The following is an 18,856-nucleotide window of genomic DNA, read 5'->3' on the forward strand; positions in this document are numbered from 1 at the left end:
GGCGAATCGTTTTTGACGTGAAAGAGCCGCGGGCCCTCTTTGTCAGCGACTTGTCTCGCTTCTCGTCGCTTCGTCGTCCTCATCGCCTCGTTTTCCGCGATGAATCAATGCCAAAGCTGCCGCGCCGGTCAGCCTCCGCCACTGATGCCTCACGGGCGGCGCAATGAAGGCAATGACCCCGTGCATGCCATGCGTAACGCGGCGGCCACACGTGCGTGCGGCACCTCCGCCTATATAAGCCGACCCCCAGCGCGCCGGTGGCACGCACAGAGTCTCCACCGCCGATGCGTCCTCTCTCCCCTTCCTCCCTCTCCCCTCGCCGTCCCCGGTTCAAAGAAATGGCTGAACGCTTCCCAGGTGACGGTGCGGCGGCGAATGGCTTCGGCCGCCGTCACCTTCACGAGGATGAAGCCCGGCTCCTCTTCGAGGTCGAGTACCCGGTCCCGCCGGACATGCGGGTGCCCGGGGCATGGAGAATCAGCGCCGGCGGGGTCCCGGTGCCACCACCACCCACCGGGGCGGCGCGGCGTGCGGAGATCGCGCGTATCCGCGCCTCCCTATCGCGGGCGGCGAGGGAAGGGCCACGGTACGTCCCGGACAGCCCGCTCTAGGAGTCTTACTTCCGCCACCGCCACGCCGAGCAGCTCGAGGCCACCAACGGCGTCGTGCCCTCCGGCAGACTCAACTCCGAGGGGCGGCGCCGATGGTGGGGCGTGCCCGACCGCATGCTGGAGGCCATCCTCGAGTACATCGAGGGCGGCAACACGCCGAGGCTGGAGTACCCGGAGCCCCCGTCCTTCTCTCGTCGCCATGGGAGCTCGTGGACGCCGAGGCGCATGGACCCCGGGGCGTCCTCTTCCTCGTCCGGTCGGTCAGGTGGCTCTCCCTGCCTCCGCCCCGTCAAGCCGAAGCCCCAGGACGACACGCCTGTCAGCCGGCGCACCTGCAGCTCCGGTGTCCGCATCGCCGACTCCGCCCCCGCCTCGGACTGTCTCGTCCTCGTCGCGCCCAAACCAGAGCTCAGCCTCCCCCCGGAGTACGAGGAGATAGCCCGGCGCGGCTTCTCCGACGCGGACGCCCTATGGTGGGCGCGCGACGACTACCTCCGGACTAAGATGGCCCGGCAGACCCGGGCCCTGGAGGAGATCGCCGCCCGCAAGCGTGGGCGCGAGGACGAGCACGGCGTCGTGATCCCCAACAGCGACGACGACGAGGACGCTGCCGGACCGTCCAACCCGCCGCGCCAACCGGGGGAGGGTTGCAGCAGGGACGGCGGCCGCGGCGGAGGCGGGACGACGACGACTACGACGACAACGACAACGACGACGACGACGACGACAGCGACTACACGCGGTTCTACAGCCTCCTCGGCATGTAGAACTACAAGGGCAGCGGGCGGCGAGGAGCGGCGAGGCGAGCGAGACGGCGGGCGGGCCTAGTAGTGTATTTTTTTTCTTTTTATAAAATATTTTAAATATGTATGAGTGGGCGTGTTTGTGCCGTGTTTGGTTGAATTTGGTTTGAAGTCGCCGAAACGCCTTGTTTGTGCCGTACTTTAATTTTCAAAAAAAATCCGTGAACGTCGCGACTGGGTGGCATCACGTCCCAGCGCGCGTTTTGCACCGGTGCATCCCTAGGGGCGATTTTTAGCGCCTCCTGGAAGACCAACGGCTGGAGATGTTCCTAACGCAATTCCTACACCTTTGGCCGCTCATGGCCGGGATTGTTCTGGACCCGCAGCAAAGGGATACCATTGCTTGGTAATGGGAGAAAGGAGGCTGGTTTATGGCCAAGTCTGAATACGCGGCCAAGTTCACGACTATGGAGGTGTCGCCCACTACTTCGTTCACTTGGGTGGAGTGGGGGCATACATACAATAACAACATGTAAACCCAGTTGCGACGGGGCTCTTTCCCATCTCTTTCATAATACTCCCTTCGTTTTAAAATAAATGACTCAACTTATATCCTAACTCTAGTATAAAGTTAATATAAAATTGAGTCACTTATTTTAGGAAGGGGTGAGTAATACACATGAGAAAAACAAGATAACCGCATCAATGAGCAGGGTATTATGTAGTATATATGATTTATAATACCACTCTTGAGAAAACCATGATATGCATATTTGATTGCAATATAGGGAGTATTATGAAATATAATGTGGATGGAACATACAGCATCCAAAAACACATGTAATTTACTCATGTTGGTTGGATGTACTATACTGTAGAAATGCTTTCGTTTTGGAAAGATGATACCGTTGGAAACCCTAACAGACTTCCTAACTTGGAATGCTAACAAATACTCCCGTCCGAAATTACTTGTTGGAGAAATGAATATATTTCTCTGACAAGTATTCCTAGACGGAGGGAGTACAAAGATTACCAGGCCAGCATGATGATCATACTCGTTGGAATGTACGGATAGATTAAATTTGTCTCGTTGGGTCTTAGTTCTAGGTCTAACGAACTGTTGAATAATATACTTTACCCTGGAGTGTGTTCTGATATTTACCATTGGCATGATTAAATTTAGAGTCGTTGCCAGAAAATAAAATTGATACCCCACACGGAATAACAAAAATACATTGTATAATTGCATTGACTACTTATCACAAAAAGAAATCACATTGATTACTATAGAGAACTTAGTAATGCTATTATTACTTTGTCAGCCTAACAGGTACAAGACCAGAGCAGGTTTCAAGTCATTGCCACGCACAAGTATGAAAAGTAAAATAGACTTCTCTGAAATCATTCAAACATCAGCACAGATAACATGGCGCGAGATCGCATCAGCGAAAATGCGTATATACCCCATCTCTGGGTACATGGCATCAAACTGGCTACAGACTAATTTAGCTACTCAGTGCTATGAATAGCCGCAAGACTTCAAAAATTTAGGCTACCCCACCTCTGGGTACATGCCAACGACTGAATATTGCAAGATAACCAAAACTTCTTCGGCCAATGCTGAATCCTGCTAATGATTTGCTACAAAGACGCACCACTTGATTTATAGGATGCAGCGTTTCCATCGCCGATTCAAGTATGCCGTTCCATGAACTTCTCAATCGCCACAGAGAAGGCACCAAAACCCACGCACCCGATACATGTAGCTTGAGGGCCACCTGCAAGAAAAATACCAGTTCCATTAGGGAGGATGAAATATCAAATTGGGCTGTATAACCAATAACAGTATAACAACTTGCTAGTGGTGCTAGAGTGCTTTGCTAATTGTTATCCACGCTTCTCTCGTCCTCATTATTATTATTTAATGCTTTATTAGCTAGCAAAAAAATGATTCAAAATAAGCAATCACAACTTTGGCTAAGCAGTAAAGAATCAAGGGGTAGACAAGGCAAGTGGTCAAAACACCATAACAGAATGCTGGCCTGGCACACCGACTACATGATGAGTATCTATAAGCTCCCGAATACAGTAAGAAGTATAGCATTGGTTAAACTATCTGAAATCTCATAACAGAGAATGTGGGACACAAACTGCTAGCCTGACGCACCGACTACATGATGAGTACGACTGCCCTTCAACTTGCCCTAGTAGAACCAAACTACTTTTAGAGTGAGTTTACTCCCATTCTTACAGTCAAAAAGAAATGTCGGCCCATCCACCTCAAGCCAGCCTAAAACATCTCTAACGATTGCAGATAGGGAAATTCTCTTAGGAGCATAAGTCGATCCATTGTAAAAATTATGTTGGTTCTCATCCACAGTTATTTACAAGACGTACCTTTTGCGGCTAAAGCCCCTCCTGTGACACAGCCAGCTACTGCCGAATTGGTAATGTCATGCTTTGCCCGAGCCTGACAGGATATGACCATTCGAAGCGTCCAAATAAGTATGTTTTTACAGAAATGCTCATAAATGGAATGAAAAAAAATGTCACGCTGCACCTACCTTCTCTACGACGCATTCAGCTGCAGAGAAAATCAAGCCCATCACTGCAAAGGTCTTAGCATGGCTCATACTTTTCCTACCCATCTGTTTTGCCTGGTAGACTATTTGTTGCCTTGCTGTCATCTCCTCTGACATTATCGGATTTTCCAAAGCTCCAAAAAACAGTCCCATAAGTACACCAAGACCACCACCTATTGAATGAAAGCAATGCAGTTAATAACAGATGTGCATACTCCATAAGTCCATTTTATGAAACATTATGCACTTGTAAGTGAGCCCCATGTGGGATAAGCCCATAGCTGATGCTCTAAGTAGTTTAGCATGACGCAAAATGATTGACAAGCATAGAAGCACAAGCCAGTAGCCAACAACTCAACATGACTTCTAAGTTAGTATAGGACGGAGTATCCAGCCACTGACTATTGGCTGTTGTCTTAAGGATACCAACTGTCAAACTATAGGAAATACTGATAGTTTGGTAATACATAAAATAGAGTGCACGGTATCAACATCACTGATTCTATCCTCTAAACGTTAACAAACAAATCATTAAGCAGGGCAAAATCAGACAATAAATACTTTAACATCGCAGGCCTTTGCCATGTTCTAGATTCAATGAAATATCAACAAGTTGTTGGAAAGCTACATATACTGCACAAGTGAAATGTTACTAGTACTCACACGTGGACGCACATACACACACAATGCTATAGCATTAGATCCGATGTTTAGTTTCTTCATTTGAAGCAGAAGAAACAGCAGATCATGGAATGAATGGATCAGAGCAAACTTTTTTTAGGAGACAACTGGATGAACCACACCTGCTCTGATCGATTTTATTCACGCAGCAAAAACTGTACAATCAAGCATGCAAACAGAGGAAGGCACATACCCAATGCTAAAAGGAACAACACTAGGAAACCAGGAGATAAGATGGCCAACATCCAAGGCAGAGGAAATGCAAACCTTCCAAAGGTCAGATTGGTTGCGAATAACACTAGGAAAGGCCACAACATCAGTGTTGACATGATCAAACACCAAGCCATTACCAGCATGGCTGCGATGTATGTCTATTGCATTATACTTCTTGCAGCATTGACATGAAAAGGATTCAGAGAGGCGCACTGCCAAACAGCAACCTTTCTAAAGCTGTACAAAAATATTCAGATTATTGCTCAAAAATTAGAAAAACTGGCAGACCAACCTTCACTAAACGCCAACCTTGCTATTTTCTGCACATCACGCTGTATGCCTATGGCACAATGTTGTAGCTACAACAGATAACGATTGTGCATTGTTAAGCAGCAACCTTTCTAATGCTCTACCAAAACCCTTTTCAGACTACTTGAAACTTTATCCAACCACTTTCTGAATACTTGACCATCTGACATGTAGAGAAACTCTCAATCTTTAATTCTTTGAAAGGTAATAATACTACGTGTGTTATGGCCGTCATATACTACAGCCCAGGCAGTTAGGGGCCTGGCCCAGTTATCGTATTTGGAGATTATATAAACTCATGTAAGGACTCATTTGAAGTTAAGCAGAAGTAAACATATTTGCTCGGCTTCCTGAAGGGAGCTGGGAGACCTAACCCTAGCCGCCGGCGACCTCACCTTCCTCCATGCCAAGCCCCCTTCCACCCCTACAACCTACGAGCTAGACCCGGTAGGAACCCAGCTCCTACCAATCTGGTATCAGGTGTCTCAGGCTCGATCATGTCCGCGCCACCGCCCACCCCCTCCCTTCCGCTGCCGATCGCCTCTTCGTCGCCGATGACCGCGGCCAGCACGCCGTCCCTGACCGGGCCGGCCTCCTCCGCCGCCTGGACGCCACCCGCGCCCGCCCCCGCCGTGCTCACCCCGGAGGAGATGACGGCGGCGCTCCGGGACCTGACTCAGGTGGTCCAGGGCATCTGCACCTTCCTCGCGGGGCACTATGGGTTGCAGGCCTGCAGCCGCCCGCCCCCATCACCACCATCCCGGGGCCGCAGCAGCTCCCGTGGCAGCCGCCCCCACCAGCGACCTCGGCGCATCCATCATGCCACTGCCGCAGCGGAAGCAGCCGCCGCCACCACCGGCGATCTCGGGGCCGGGCCTTCCGTCGACGGCGCCCGGGGTGCCCATCCACCAGGTCCTTTTCCCCCGTCGCCATCTCGGCTACCGGCCTGGCTCGTCGGATCCATCGAGCCTGTCTACACGATGGCTTCAGGACAGCCACACGTGCTGTCACCGCCGGCGCCGCCCCCGATCATGCAATTCGGCGGGTCCTCGGGTGCCGCGGGTCCCTACAATGGTGTGGACAGGCCCCTTTTCCATGGCAGTACTCTACAGCCCGCACACTCGACGCCGTCGCACGGATGACACATACCCGCCCGTCGTCCACGCTCAGCCACCGCCGAGATTCTCCAAGCTGGAGTTCGCGACCTACGACGGCACCGTCGACCCCCTGAATTGGCTCAACCAATGCGACCAATTTTTCAGGGGGCAGCGCATGCTTGCGTCCGACCGCACCTGGATCGCCTCCTATCATCTCCGAGGCGCCGCCCAGACGTGGTATTACGCCCTCAAGCAGGACGAGGACGGCATGCCACCATGGGAGCATTTCCGCGATCTGTGCCTCTTGCGCTTCCGTCCGCCTACACGCAGGAGCCATCTGGCGGAGCTTGGGGCCTTCCGTTCCTCACCACAGTGCAAGACTTCGTCGACCGCTTCCAGGCACTGGCATGCCACGCCCACGGTGTTTCGGCTCGTCAGCGGGCTGAGCTCTTCGTCGGCGGCCTACCGGACCACATCCGCGTGGACGTGGAGATGCGCGGGCCACAGGACCTCCAAACGGCCATGTACTACGCTTGCGTGTTCGAGCGCCACGCGGTGGCCATCCAGCAGGCGTCACCACCCCGGGCCGCTGGGCCGCCACCCTGGCCGGAAGTTCCCGCGCAGGGTCGGCCTGCTCAGGCTTCCGTGGCGCCCCTCGCCGTGACAGCGGCGCGCCCGTTCCGCCGGCTCACCCCGGCCGAGCAACTCGAACGTCGCCGCCAAGGGTTGTGCTTCAACTGCGGCGAGCCCTACGTGCCCGGCCACGTCTGCGTTGGCGCCCGTTGATCACCTCGAGGAATTCCGCAAGCGCTTCCCCACCCTTCCAGCTCGAGGACGAGCTGTTTGTGCAGGCGGGGAGAGATGTTATGGCCGGCATATACTACAGCCCAGGCAATTAGGGGCCTGGCCCAGTTATCTTATCATTATTAGAGGCTTAGCCCAGTTATCATATTTGGAGATTATATAAACTCATGTAAGGACTCGTTTGAAGTTAAGCAGAAGCAATCATATTTGCTCGGCTTCCTGAAGGGAGCCGGGAGACCTAACCCTTGAGCCCTCTCTCTCTCTCTCTCTCTCTCTCTCTCTCTCTCTCTCTCTCTCTCGTGACGGCGCCCCAGCGCCGGCGACCTCGCCTTCCTCCACGCCAAGCCCCCTTCCACCCCTACAACCTACGAGCTAGACCCGGTAGGAACCCAGCTCCTACCAACGTGTTAAGTACCGGAATTTAATTGGGTTGATTTCATGACCCCAACTTTACTTCACGAATCACTACAAAAACTTAGACCCCAACTCTCCCAGGCAAATTCACTTGAAACAAAGGTATTTCCCTCAATAACAAAAAAAAGTTGAAACAAAGGCACCTCCATTATGCACTATCACATGCCACTTCGCATGAAGGATCATCAAGACGGGATCAAAGAAGTGTTTTCTATTGCCACCAAAGATTTTGAGCAGCTAGAGTAACTAATTAACAGTAGACAGTTGTACAAGTGAGTACAAACGAATCAGCATATGAACATATTTAAGTTCTTAAGCTCAAAATAAATTTAAGTTCATCTCTTGCAGAGCTGGCATTGTTTTATTTGTAATTCTTCAGGTGAAGAGCTAACCATCTAAAGAATGAACAACCACATCCATGTGACACCATCCAGAAACTCTGATTGCATGGCATTTGAGCAAGATCATGGAGACATATTAACTTGGCATTTTAGCATAATTCAATTACAGAGTTGTATAATGCGCCCCGGTAGTACAATTTGCTCAGTAACCGAATAGCACTAACCATATACTGTACATAGTATTAAGAGATTTGAGTTGGAGGTGGTGAGTAACGTTACCCATGACTCCACTGAGGACGCTCCGGACGGCGCAGTTGTTCATCATCTCCTGCCCCTTGATCTCCTCCGGCGTTGGCAGCTGGAGCGGCTGCACCGCAGCACTCTGGCTGGCCGCATCGCCGCCAGCGGATGGCTCCGGCGAAGCCATCTCACAGTCTGATCTCCCCCTCCCGGTAGTACGACGGTGGAGCTAGCTGCGGGCCGTGAGGATCACTGGAAAGGCGATGAATGGGATTGGAGAAGAAGCCGAGCGCTGGCTACTTGTCCTGCTCGGCTTTCCTTTCTTTTCCTCCCCTCCAAGAAAAGAGGCGGCGGTAAGGGAGGCAGGGGAAGGGGATCCCGGTGGCGCCTGCCTCTTCCCGCTACCGGAGGACGCAAACGTACTCTCGGGAGTACGCTGCCGTGTCCCCTTATCAGCAAGACCTGCAAAACATGAATCTGTGGTTAGTATGGCGGGATGGAGGGGCTGCGCCGGCTCGCGCGGGAGAGGAAAGATGGCTGCAGGGGAAGGAAAGGGGCGGCGGCCGCGGGGGCCTGAAGATCCTCCGCCGTGGGAGAGAGGAGGAGGAGGAGGAGGAGGAGGGCCAGCGAGTGGGGAACCATACCTGAGCCGCCGCCGCCGCCGCCTGAAGCTTCTCGCGCGGCGAGGAAAGGCCAGGTCTCCCTCGAGCCTGTGTCCCAGCGGCCCCAAGTTTTGCCGAGGAGGGCCAAGTCGACCCAAATGGGAGGCACATTCGAAGGGGGATGCTATTTGGCGAACGTTCGCCAGCAAAGTTTCAATCAGAAGCACTCATCTTAAAGCACGAGCAACAGCCACGTCACTTTTCTTCTCGTTGATGTGCGTTGTGGAGAGAGCCTCAGCCATCTTTGTTTGTAAAGGTTTCAGTTGCTAGCGGATTTCACGGGCACCGATAGGAATTTTATAGGAATAAAAAAATCATAGAAAATGAGATGACATGCATGTCTATTCCTATAAAGAAAGAAATGTCATTTGATACATAGGATAGGATTTTTACATTGAGTCTAGGCTAATGTTTTTTTTCCTCCAAAACGTGAAGGATTGATTCCTATCCTACATAGGAATAAGAATCCATTCCTACAAATCAAAAGGCTTCAAAGGATTTTTTTTCTTTTCTTTTGTAAATCCTATCCTATAGAATTCCTACAAAAATCTTACACAGCAAAAGAGGCCTTACATTGTGTGGGGGAGTGAAAAAAAAAGAATAAGTATGATCGGTGCTTTATATATAAAACGGAGCGAAAGTCTTTTTCCATAAAAGAATAGAGTGAGTCATTGGAACACTTGGGGAACATTTCGAAAAGGCTACAACTAAACTCGGTGCACTTGCAAAAACATCAAAGGCAACTAGGAAAAGGTCTTCCTCCCCTCGACCTTCACCGGTGAGGTCGTGGATTCATCTCCTCTTTGACTGCCGCTCTAGTGACCGGTGGCAGGGAATGGAATCCTAGTGCCTCGGCTCTAGGCTCCAACTAGTAGATAGTTTAGGGTTTTAGTGCTCGCAGGGGCAGTGCTTGGGCAGATGGCGACACTCCATATTTGAGTCGGTCTTCTAATCTTCAATCCTCCTCGAGCTCGTCCTTCGGGGCGGATTAGACGCAGCTCCGGTATTGATTCTTGGCGGCCCCTCGAGGAAGCGAGGTTAGGGTTTCTCATTGTGCATAGGCTACGACGTGATTTGGTGTCAGGTTCTTCGGATCGATTCAAGGGTTCAACGATGGCGATCGTGGCTCCATGGCATTGGTTCTCGACTGTCATTGACAAGGTTAGGTCAGCGCCGGCAAGGGAGCCACAACAGTGACGTGTCGGTGGCTCGTTGTGATATAGAAACTGGTCATTGTCCAGTGGTTCAAGAACTCAATGTGATTTTTATTATATTTATGATGTTTTGTGTTTTTGATGAATCTTTATAACAAATCTGAGTTCTTTAAAAAACGATCGGTGACGACAGTTACAAGAAACGAAGTTCTTACAGAAATTTATGTCGTCGCGAGGATGACAATTTATTTTAACAAGAACGGAAAATCATGTCTAGAAAACTAAACTGAAGTGGATTTGCTATGTTTGCTAACTAATTTTTTCTTCCTCGGCCAACACAAACCGTCATGGAAGACATTCGCATTTACCATGTCCCTGAGCAAACATTCGCCAGTTAAGCCTGTTCTACAAGAAACTATACTCCTTCCCCATCCGTTCTTCTCAAAGCCGCCGCCGCCTTCTCCCACAAACCTAATTAATCAGCTTCTGTCATCAGTACGCACGTAGCAGAGGTTTATGAGAGCATCTCTAGCAGATTCGACATAACCCGTCCCGCAAAAATTGGCTTACAGGATACTGTAAAACTTTTTTTTGCATTTTTATACTATGACTATTGTTCTGACAGAACAGATCGTGTAAAATATTTCATGGTCCCAGCAAAATTGCACAAACCCCCTTTTTACAGTATGACTTTTTTTTGCATTTTTACAGTATGACCTTTGTTCTAACTAAATTTATCATCATCGGCCAACAGAAACCATCATGAAAAACATTCGTGTTTACCATGTTTCCATGCGAGCGAACGTTCGCTGGTTAAGCCAGACTTACAGGAAACTGTACTCCGTCCTTCCCCATCCGTTCTTCTCAAAGCCGTCGCCGCCTTCTCCCACAAACCTAATTAATCAACTTCTGTCATCAGTACGCACATAGCAGAGGTTTGTGAGAGCATCTCTAGCAGATTCGACATACCCCGTCCCGCAAAAATTGGCTTACAGGATACTGCAAAACTTTTTTTTCTACATTTTTATAGTATGACTGTTGTTCTGACAGAACAGATCGCGTAAAATATTTCATGGTCCCAGCAAAATTGCACAAACCCCCTTTTTACGGTATGACTTTTTTGCATTTTTACAGTACTAGTAAGTTTGCACGTGCAATGCACGTGTATCCTTAGGAATTTTTTTGAGCCGCCTATCTTGCATCCAGAACAAAACTTTAATGGTTTACTCATGTCGTTCTCCACCCATTGTCTTCAAGTTTATTTCCTCCGTTTTATGACTAAGGAAACATTTCATGAAAAATTTCCTCTTTGTCCATAAAAATTTGTTGAAAAAAATGTATCATGGTTGTTCACCCTTTTCTTGACAGAATGTTTCATGGTTGTGTCGCTTGGCAATGGCATATTGCAAGTGCCATAACTGTTACTCCCTCCGTTCGAAATTACTCGTCCAAGAAATGAATGTATCTAGATGCATTTTAGTTGTAGATACATCCATTTTTGTGACAAGTAACTCCGAACGGAGGGAGTACATACGTGCCACCTTCAATCATCCCGTCATTTTCCAAATTGGAATAGTTAAGTTGTGAATTAATGTCACTATATTTGATCCATGAATGCTTTTTTAATAGCAGGTGATACATATACCTTATTTTTTCACGCAAATCCAACATCGACAAACTGATTATGTCATACCACAAAAGAAAATCCATTTCATATGTGTAACAAAAAGACAAACCTCTCAAGTATTCAATATCAGGAAAGCAATCTGTAGAAGCTAGCCTTCACCAGGTGCAAGGCCGCGTATCTGGTTCATATTCCTACGCGAACTGTTTACTTGCATCAACAACACGAAGACTAAGGCCTCAATCGGTTTGAAGGATTTTTGTAGAAAAAACACAGGAACAAGGATTCCGGAGGAAATTTTTCTATATATGCATTCAGTTTGTAGGAAATGCGTACAGGAATTTCATAGGAATACTACTCATTTCCTGTGTTTTTGGAGGAAACTACACACCCATTCAAAGCTCATTTTACGCGTAGGAACGAGGCAAGTCAAATCCTTAGGATGGCAAGTGCCATCCTATCAAATTCCTATACTACTTTTAATTCCTACGTTTTGATTTCCTTCAAACCGAATGAGCCCTAAAGTGTGTACATCTATATCAATATAAAAAACCCCAAAGGGGTAGATCCAACATATCTTGACCATCCAATCACGTTAATCCAAAAACACCCTTTTCTATACAAAATACCAAAGCTTATACTACCTTAAAATCCCAGCAGATGAAACTACAAAAGAATCTGAAATTTACCGTACACTCATTTACCTAGCCAATTGTACAATTGTGCATAAGAGAACATGTAGGAAAGGACCCCCAGTCAACCGCTCAAGAACCCTGCATGTTAGAATTTCAACACTTGTTATGAGTGTGAATGTCAAGGCACCAATGAAATGCAGAGCTAAGAAAAAAAATACATCAAAGTTGAGTGGATATAGAGCTAGACAAAAGAAAAGGGTGCCTTGAGAACTAATAAAGCTTAAAAAAAGAAATAACCTCAACAAAATTGTCTAAGCTTTGGCTAATAGCAAATAACATGGCAGGTTAACATGACTAATTGTACGTACGTCCACTGTGGATTCCAACAAACAACCTCTCCTTACCTCCTTACCCTTTTTTATGGTATTAGGTCCATACTGTTACTGTCATGTGAAAACACTTTTCTGAATGACCTCGTCTTGTATCTCATATTATACTGAATTTTAAGTAAGACCACTTGATAATGTGCTATCCAAATGACCAAATCTGCGAGCAAAGAAAGAAGATAAAAAAGCATTCCCATATGGTCGTACATAGCCTGTATCGCTGTGTATATACAACATTCCAATTGGGTGGCTGTGGGTGTCCAGGAAGCTATATGCTGAATTGGATTGCATCATAGTTGGGCCAGCCGCCATGTGCCTATAGGAACTGTTACAGCAACGCTTGAGGCGAGTCTTGAACTGCACAAGATCAATTGTGGTTCCTTCCTGAAGGCTGATTGCACAAGACAACAAAGGAATGCTGGATCCCCTCCGTGCCAGCTGAAAAACGGCAAACATAATGGTTGGATAATCTCTTGTCACAATGATCCCCTTCCAATAGAAAAATTAGAGAAACCAAAAAAAAATGAATGATTGGACAGGGCTGGCATGTCTAACTCGAATACTCGTTGTGAATCCCTGACTGCTTGCTCTGCCGCCGCATGCGCCGCTCTGTCCATCTTTTGCCTGGCATCTGAGATGTAGATAGTTCCAACCGACGAGCTTCCCATGTGGTTCACCACTTCACATCTCCACCGATGGATGAATGGAGGATAGCTACATTGCACGAAAAACTAGGAACAATTCCCTAATCATGATGGAGAAGCGCCCCGAATGACTATTTTTCATCTGCTTGATGTGTGTACAAAATCAGGGAAATCAGTATAATATGATCATTGGCGAGTCAAAAACACAAGCAATGCAAATCACATTGGTAATGAAGCTTAACTGCTGAATGTCTGCATTCAAATAACCCATGGAGGATTTATTTAGAACTCTAGTAACAAGCTTGCTTTGGCTGGCTTCAGTTTTATCAATGTGAATCAATATGTCACACATGAAGAAAATTTTCAAATGTGAAGCAACACGTCACTGGAAAAACAAGATGAACCAAAGAAAGCAGAGATGACAGACCTCCGGCTTGGCGGCTGTGTGTTTGAAGGCGGCTCGTCCCCTGACTGTGCGAGGTGAGGGGGAGATGTGAACAAAGGGCGGTTTAGGCAGCGTCCTTGACAGTCGGCAAGGCGGTTTAGGCGGCGTCCCCGACGGCCCGCAACGCGGTTTAGGCGACACCTCCCCCTCCCTGACGGTTGGCTAGGCGGCGTCCCCGACGGTCTGCGGACCAGGCGATGTAGGAGGCGGCATCCCTGATGGACGGTCAGCCAGGCGGTGTAAGAGGCGGCTTCACCACTGGCGTCGCCGGCGATGGCCGAGGCCAGACGAGGCGATTGGTGGGGGCGATACGAAGATCTGAGGGGTGGCAGATCGAGGCGATGGGGACGGCGTCCTCAAGGCACGACGGGTCGGTGGGGCAGCTGGATGCGTTGGGGGCGGCGGCTCGATATGATTGAGGCGGAGAGAGGAGGCGTCGGTTCCCCTGTGAGTTTCGTTTTGTGCGATAGGAACAACATCAGCGAATGGAAAGCCTGTTTAGCGCTAAGGGTCAGTTCTTTTGGGCGGCTTAAAAAAATAAGCCGCCTCTCCTCAGCTTAAAAAATAAGCTGCTGCCCAAATTTGTTGAGGCTTCTATATTATTTATCCTATAACTAGTCCATAAGCCTCGATGAATGAAAAAGGCGGCTTATAAAAAAAGTTGGGAAGGATGTGGTTTATTTTTTAAGCCGCTAAAAGAACTGACCCTAAATGTGTTTAGTCGCTCACCATTAGGATAATAAAGACCGTTGGATTAACGTGATTGATGGTCAAGATATGTTGGATCTACCCCTTTGGTCTTTTTATATTGGTATAGATGACTTTTGTTCTGACTAAATTTATCATCATCGGCCAACACAAACCATCATGAAAAACATTCACGTTTACCATGTTTCCACGCGAGCGAACGTTCACTGCTTAAGCCAGACTTACAGGAAAGAGGGAATTCCTTATTTGACACTTCCTTAAAATCATGTTCTTTATTTGACACTGAAAAAAAATTCTTCCATATATGACCTATAGTCTTAATTTTTTTCCCTATATGACACTCTAGTTCATTTTGTACACGTGAAAAGACCTTTTTAACCCTGTACATAATGTGAACAGAAATATGCAAATTTCTTTCCCTATTCGAAAGCTCGGTTATATTTTTCAATTTAACACGGCTTTGCACTCCAGCGACCCACCTGGCCAATGTATGCACTATAAAATAAAGGCGCTTCCTAAATTAAGCAAGCAAATGTTGATTGCTCAGTTGGTCGGCTCATCCTACCGAGAAAGTAGAAACCCGAGGTTGCTGGTTCGAGTGGTGCTACCACCTGGCCAATGTACGGGAGCCACTCTTCGCTCACAAAGAACTTAGCAATTTATTTAGTCCCATACCGCCTACTAAGCTAAGATTTCGCCTGTTTAAAGGGGAGCCACATATCGTCTCTTAAAGATTCTCTAACATAATAGGAAATGACGCTGTGTAGTGTGATTTAGTATGACGTATATGGGTATGGGTATATGGGTACTGTATCATGATGACCTGTTTGTACATGTGTGTTAGCGTGCTACCACTATTTTTTTTGTACGGGAGCCACTCTTCGCTCACAAAGAACTTAGCAATTTATTTAGTCCCATACCGCCTACTGAGCTAAGATTTCGCCTGTTTAAAGGGGAGCCATATATCGTCTCTTAAAGATTCTCTAACATAATAGGAAATGACGCTGTGTAGTGTGATTCAGTATGGCGTATATGGGTATGGGTATATGGGTACTGTATCGTGATGACCTGTTTGTACATGTGTGTTAGCGTGCGTACAGGAATGGGATTTGAATACACTGACAAACGGGGGGAAGAGTACGTGCGTGTGAGTGACCCTGCCTCCTTTTGTTACTACCAACCGGGTGCAGTTTCACAGGTGTACTTCAAAACGCCCTCAAAGATATATTGAGGCATTCTACTGAAGCGCCTGCAAAAACCTTTCCCTTCAGGACCATCTCTAGCATTTTTCCAAAATGCCTTCTTATGTCTTTGAGGGCGCCTTTTGAGCTTTTAAAGGCATTTTTCAATGCCTCCGAATCTCTACCATGTTGTAGTGCCCGCCGCTTATCCAGGGAAAAATTCCTAAACGTAGTACACTTGACTTGATTTTTTACTGGCCGGCCTAATTCAATAGACTCTTCAAAAGTGTGGGGGGTCAAACCAAACCACATGCTTTCTTGAGGTCAAATGTTTACGTGACCTTGCACTTACGCACCTACGTAGGTACGGTGCTCCTCGTGTTGCACAGTTGCATGGTGATGCATGCTGGCGTGCTCCCATATTTAACAAAAAATGTAGCATGGATCATTTCCACATATATGCTACTGTAGGTATACAATCTAACCAGAAGTCCAGAACAGTAGCAAATCGACTGGCATGACAATACCAGCATATCTGATGTCACATATGGATAACTCGACTGATTTTTTTTGGAACAACTATTATCTTGTACATATTTGTGGTCACATTATACATATGGGTAAAATGGTCTTTTCATGTGTACAAAATGCACTAGAGTGTCGTATAGGGAAAAAATGAAGACTAGAGATCATATAGGGAAGAAATTTTTCTCCAGTGTCAAATAAGGAACACAATTTTAAGAGAGTGTCAAATAAGGAATTCTCTCTACAGGAAACTGTACTCCGTCCTTCCCCATCCGTTCTTCTCAAAGCCACCGCCGCCTTCTTCTCCCACGAACCTAATTAATCAGCTTCTGCAGTCAGTACGCACGTAGCAGAGGCTTGTGACGGAGGTTCTATTGTTAACTCATCGATCAGTTCTTTTTTTCGAGGATACGCAAATTGCGTACCTTAACTTTATAGAAGGAGAGAAATAAGGCATACAACAACATCTACCACTCGCTGCGAACAAGGAAGGCGACTAACTCCACACCCGATTCGTACAAGGACAACCAAACACAACAACACAACTACGACATAAAAAGCCTACCCAACATCGAGCCCCTCGCCGCGTCTCGGCCAACATTGAAGACCTCCGAAGAACAGCAACTCCAACTTCCTTGGAATAGCCCGCGACGACCGTACATGGCGCCGAAGGAGAAAGATCCGGGCAGCGGTGAACACCGGAGGAGCGCATCATGGGACCTCAAGTCTCCCTGCACAATGCTCCCAACAAAGTAACAACCTCAAAGACGTTGCCATCATGCCGATCCTACGAATCAAGGCTTTCGCCCCCGGAGACAGCTGCCGATACGAGGTCGCAAGGAAGATGGCGTTGCACTCGGCGAAGCCTCCAGGAAGGTGAATGACACCCGCAGGTGCCACCAACGCCGGTCCAGCCACAACCAAACATGATTTTCATCCGTAGCGCTGCACATCTCCACGTCTCCAAGATCCCGACCACTCCCGATCAGAGGCCTCGCACCGCCGTTGATGAAGGAATGTACCTAGGGTAGGGTCACGGACCTGTCCTAACTGCCCTACCCAAGGACACCTTTAGAATAAATCACCTTTCAATCGACTTGGAGGTGTTCCACTCGACAGACATTCGACTAAGAAGCAATTACTCGACCAAGATCCAACCACTCGACGGCCAGGAGACCTAAAGTCACTCCGCACGCTAACGGTCGGTCATTAAGTAGCCTTTATGGTCATCATAGCACTTTATTACTAGCATTATCAGTAACGCCCTGCCTTAATGTACATTGAACCCTTCGTAACGTGGGTTGGCCGGGGTCCTGGCGCACTCTATATAAGCCACCCCCTCCTCCGAGACAAGGGTTCGCACCTCTGTAACTCATACACCCATAATCCAGTCGACCGCCTCCGGGCTCCGAGACGTAGGGCTTTTACTTCCTCCGAGAAGGGCCTGAACTCGTAAACCTTGCGTCCTTACAACCTCTCCATAGCTAAGACCTCGCCTCTCCATACTTACCCCCCTACATTACTGTCAGACTTAGAACCACGACAGTTGGCGCCCACCGTGGGGCTGGTGTTTTAGCGTTTTGTTGGAGGAGTTGCGATCTTTTCCGACCCGAATCATCATGGTTTTCGACGGAGTTTTGGTGGAGGGCCGCGAGATCCGTCTCGGCGCGCTCACGTTCATCACCGACGACTCCGCCTGGCTTCAAGAGGCTCCGCTCGATGTGGACGCGCTCCCTGTCCGTGGGGCAACGCACTTTAGCGCCTGCGTCCGCGGCGTTCTCCTGCGGCAACCGTCGACCCCCTACCGGTCGGCTCCTGTGCTGTCCTCCCTCCCCGTTTCCCGCCGGCGCAAGAGCTCCGGTCGGTCAAGACTTCAGCGGTGGGTGAGACACGCGGTGGCCCGTCAGTCGGCCACCCCTCAAGTCACGGCGATCGAGCCCGACGAATCCCTCTACGACCTGTTCGACTGACTCCGAATAGACTGCATCCGAGTGCGACAGCAGCGATCCGGCGGTGAAGGTTCTGATGGTCGATGGGCCGCCCAGTCCCCCCGGTTTTACCCGCACCGACGGAGGCACAGGAGGAGGCGACCCGTCGCGTCCCCATGAGGAATATCTTCCCGAGCCTCTCACATCACTGCAGAGAGAAGAACTTCACCGCCGGAACATGGATGCTCTGCACACTCCAATCGTTGGGGAAACCCCCGAGGCTCGCGCCTTGGAGGATGCGCGCCTGGCAAACTTGGCCGAGCGCACTCGACTGGAGAACCTCCAGCGAGCACTCGACGAGCGTGCGCGACAACGGGTTCCCGAATCCAGTCGACGTCAGCTCTTCCCGCCCCCGCAAGTATATCGGACTCCGATTTAGAATTTAGCAGCTGCGGCCCGTATAGCAGAGTCGATTCAGCCTTCCGAGTCGGAGGCTGGCAGAGGCTTGCTGCAGATCAGAGCGTTACTCCGGGCAGCAGGAGATCAGAATTCCGCTGTTTCTCAGTCGCGGAACAGAATTCACAGCAGATCCGTTGCCGCGGACACAGTCTAGTCGGCTCACAGCCCGAGATCGCCCCCGAGGCGTGAGGGACGTGGAGACCGGCGTGACCAGTATGGGAACCATGAGCAGTATGATCACCGAGTCGATCGTGACGGTCGACGTCGAGTGCCCACGCCTCCCCCGAGGAGCGGGTCGTATGTGCCTCGCCAGCAGGATGACAGGCGCCCTCATAGTGGTGGGCGAAGGATTCCAGTCGACCCCAGAGGGCCAGGCTTTGACGCGAGATCCATCCTCGTCCAGGGTCTGGTCGACAGGAACAGAGCTCACCGAGAAGGCCACGACAGAGATGCGCCTGCCAGCAGCAGAG

General features: G+C 49.1%; 1 protein-coding gene and 1 long non-coding RNA gene across 9 annotated transcripts; both read right to left on the reverse strand.

Annotated features, from left to right (window-relative positions):
• Positions 1 to 2,728: 2,728 nt before the first annotated feature.
• Positions 2,729 to 8,834, reverse strand: LOC125513558 (mitochondrial import inner membrane translocase subunit TIM22-4-like). The gene is made up of 5 exons (XM_048678684.1): positions 8,680 to 8,834; positions 8,075 to 8,497; positions 3,919 to 4,109; positions 3,752 to 3,824; positions 2,729 to 3,132 (listed from the first exon to the last, which is right to left on the reverse strand). Exons 2-5 carry the CDS (start codon positions 8,220 to 8,222, stop codon positions 3,047 to 3,049), a joined length of 498 nt encoding a protein of 165 aa, XP_048534641.1. The 5' UTR covers positions 8,223 to 8,497; positions 8,680 to 8,834; the 3' UTR covers positions 2,729 to 3,046.
• Positions 8,835 to 9,065: 231 nt separating this feature from the next.
• LOC125513559 lies at positions 9,066 to 14,048 on the reverse strand. Of its 8 annotated transcripts, XR_007286020.1 has the most exons (4): positions 13,052 to 14,043; positions 12,180 to 12,934; positions 10,635 to 10,745; positions 9,628 to 10,322 (listed from the first exon to the last, which is right to left on the reverse strand). It is a non-coding gene; the product is annotated as an uncharacterized LOC125513559 (long non-coding RNA). The 8 variants fall into 8 exon arrangements; XR_007286019.1 differs by having other exon boundaries at positions 9,066 to 10,322; positions 10,635 to 12,934; positions 13,052 to 14,047; XR_007286021.1 differs by lacking the exon at positions 9,628 to 10,322 and having other exon boundaries at positions 10,418 to 12,934; positions 13,052 to 13,455; positions 13,568 to 14,044.
• Between the last annotated feature and the right edge of the window lie 4,808 nt (positions 14,049 to 18,856).

Source organism: Triticum urartu, chromosome 6 (genome assembly GCF_003073215.2).
Source record: "Triticum urartu cultivar G1812 chromosome 6, Tu2.1, whole genome shotgun sequence".
Taxonomy (NCBI): domain Eukaryota; kingdom Viridiplantae; phylum Streptophyta; class Magnoliopsida; order Poales; family Poaceae; genus Triticum; species Triticum urartu.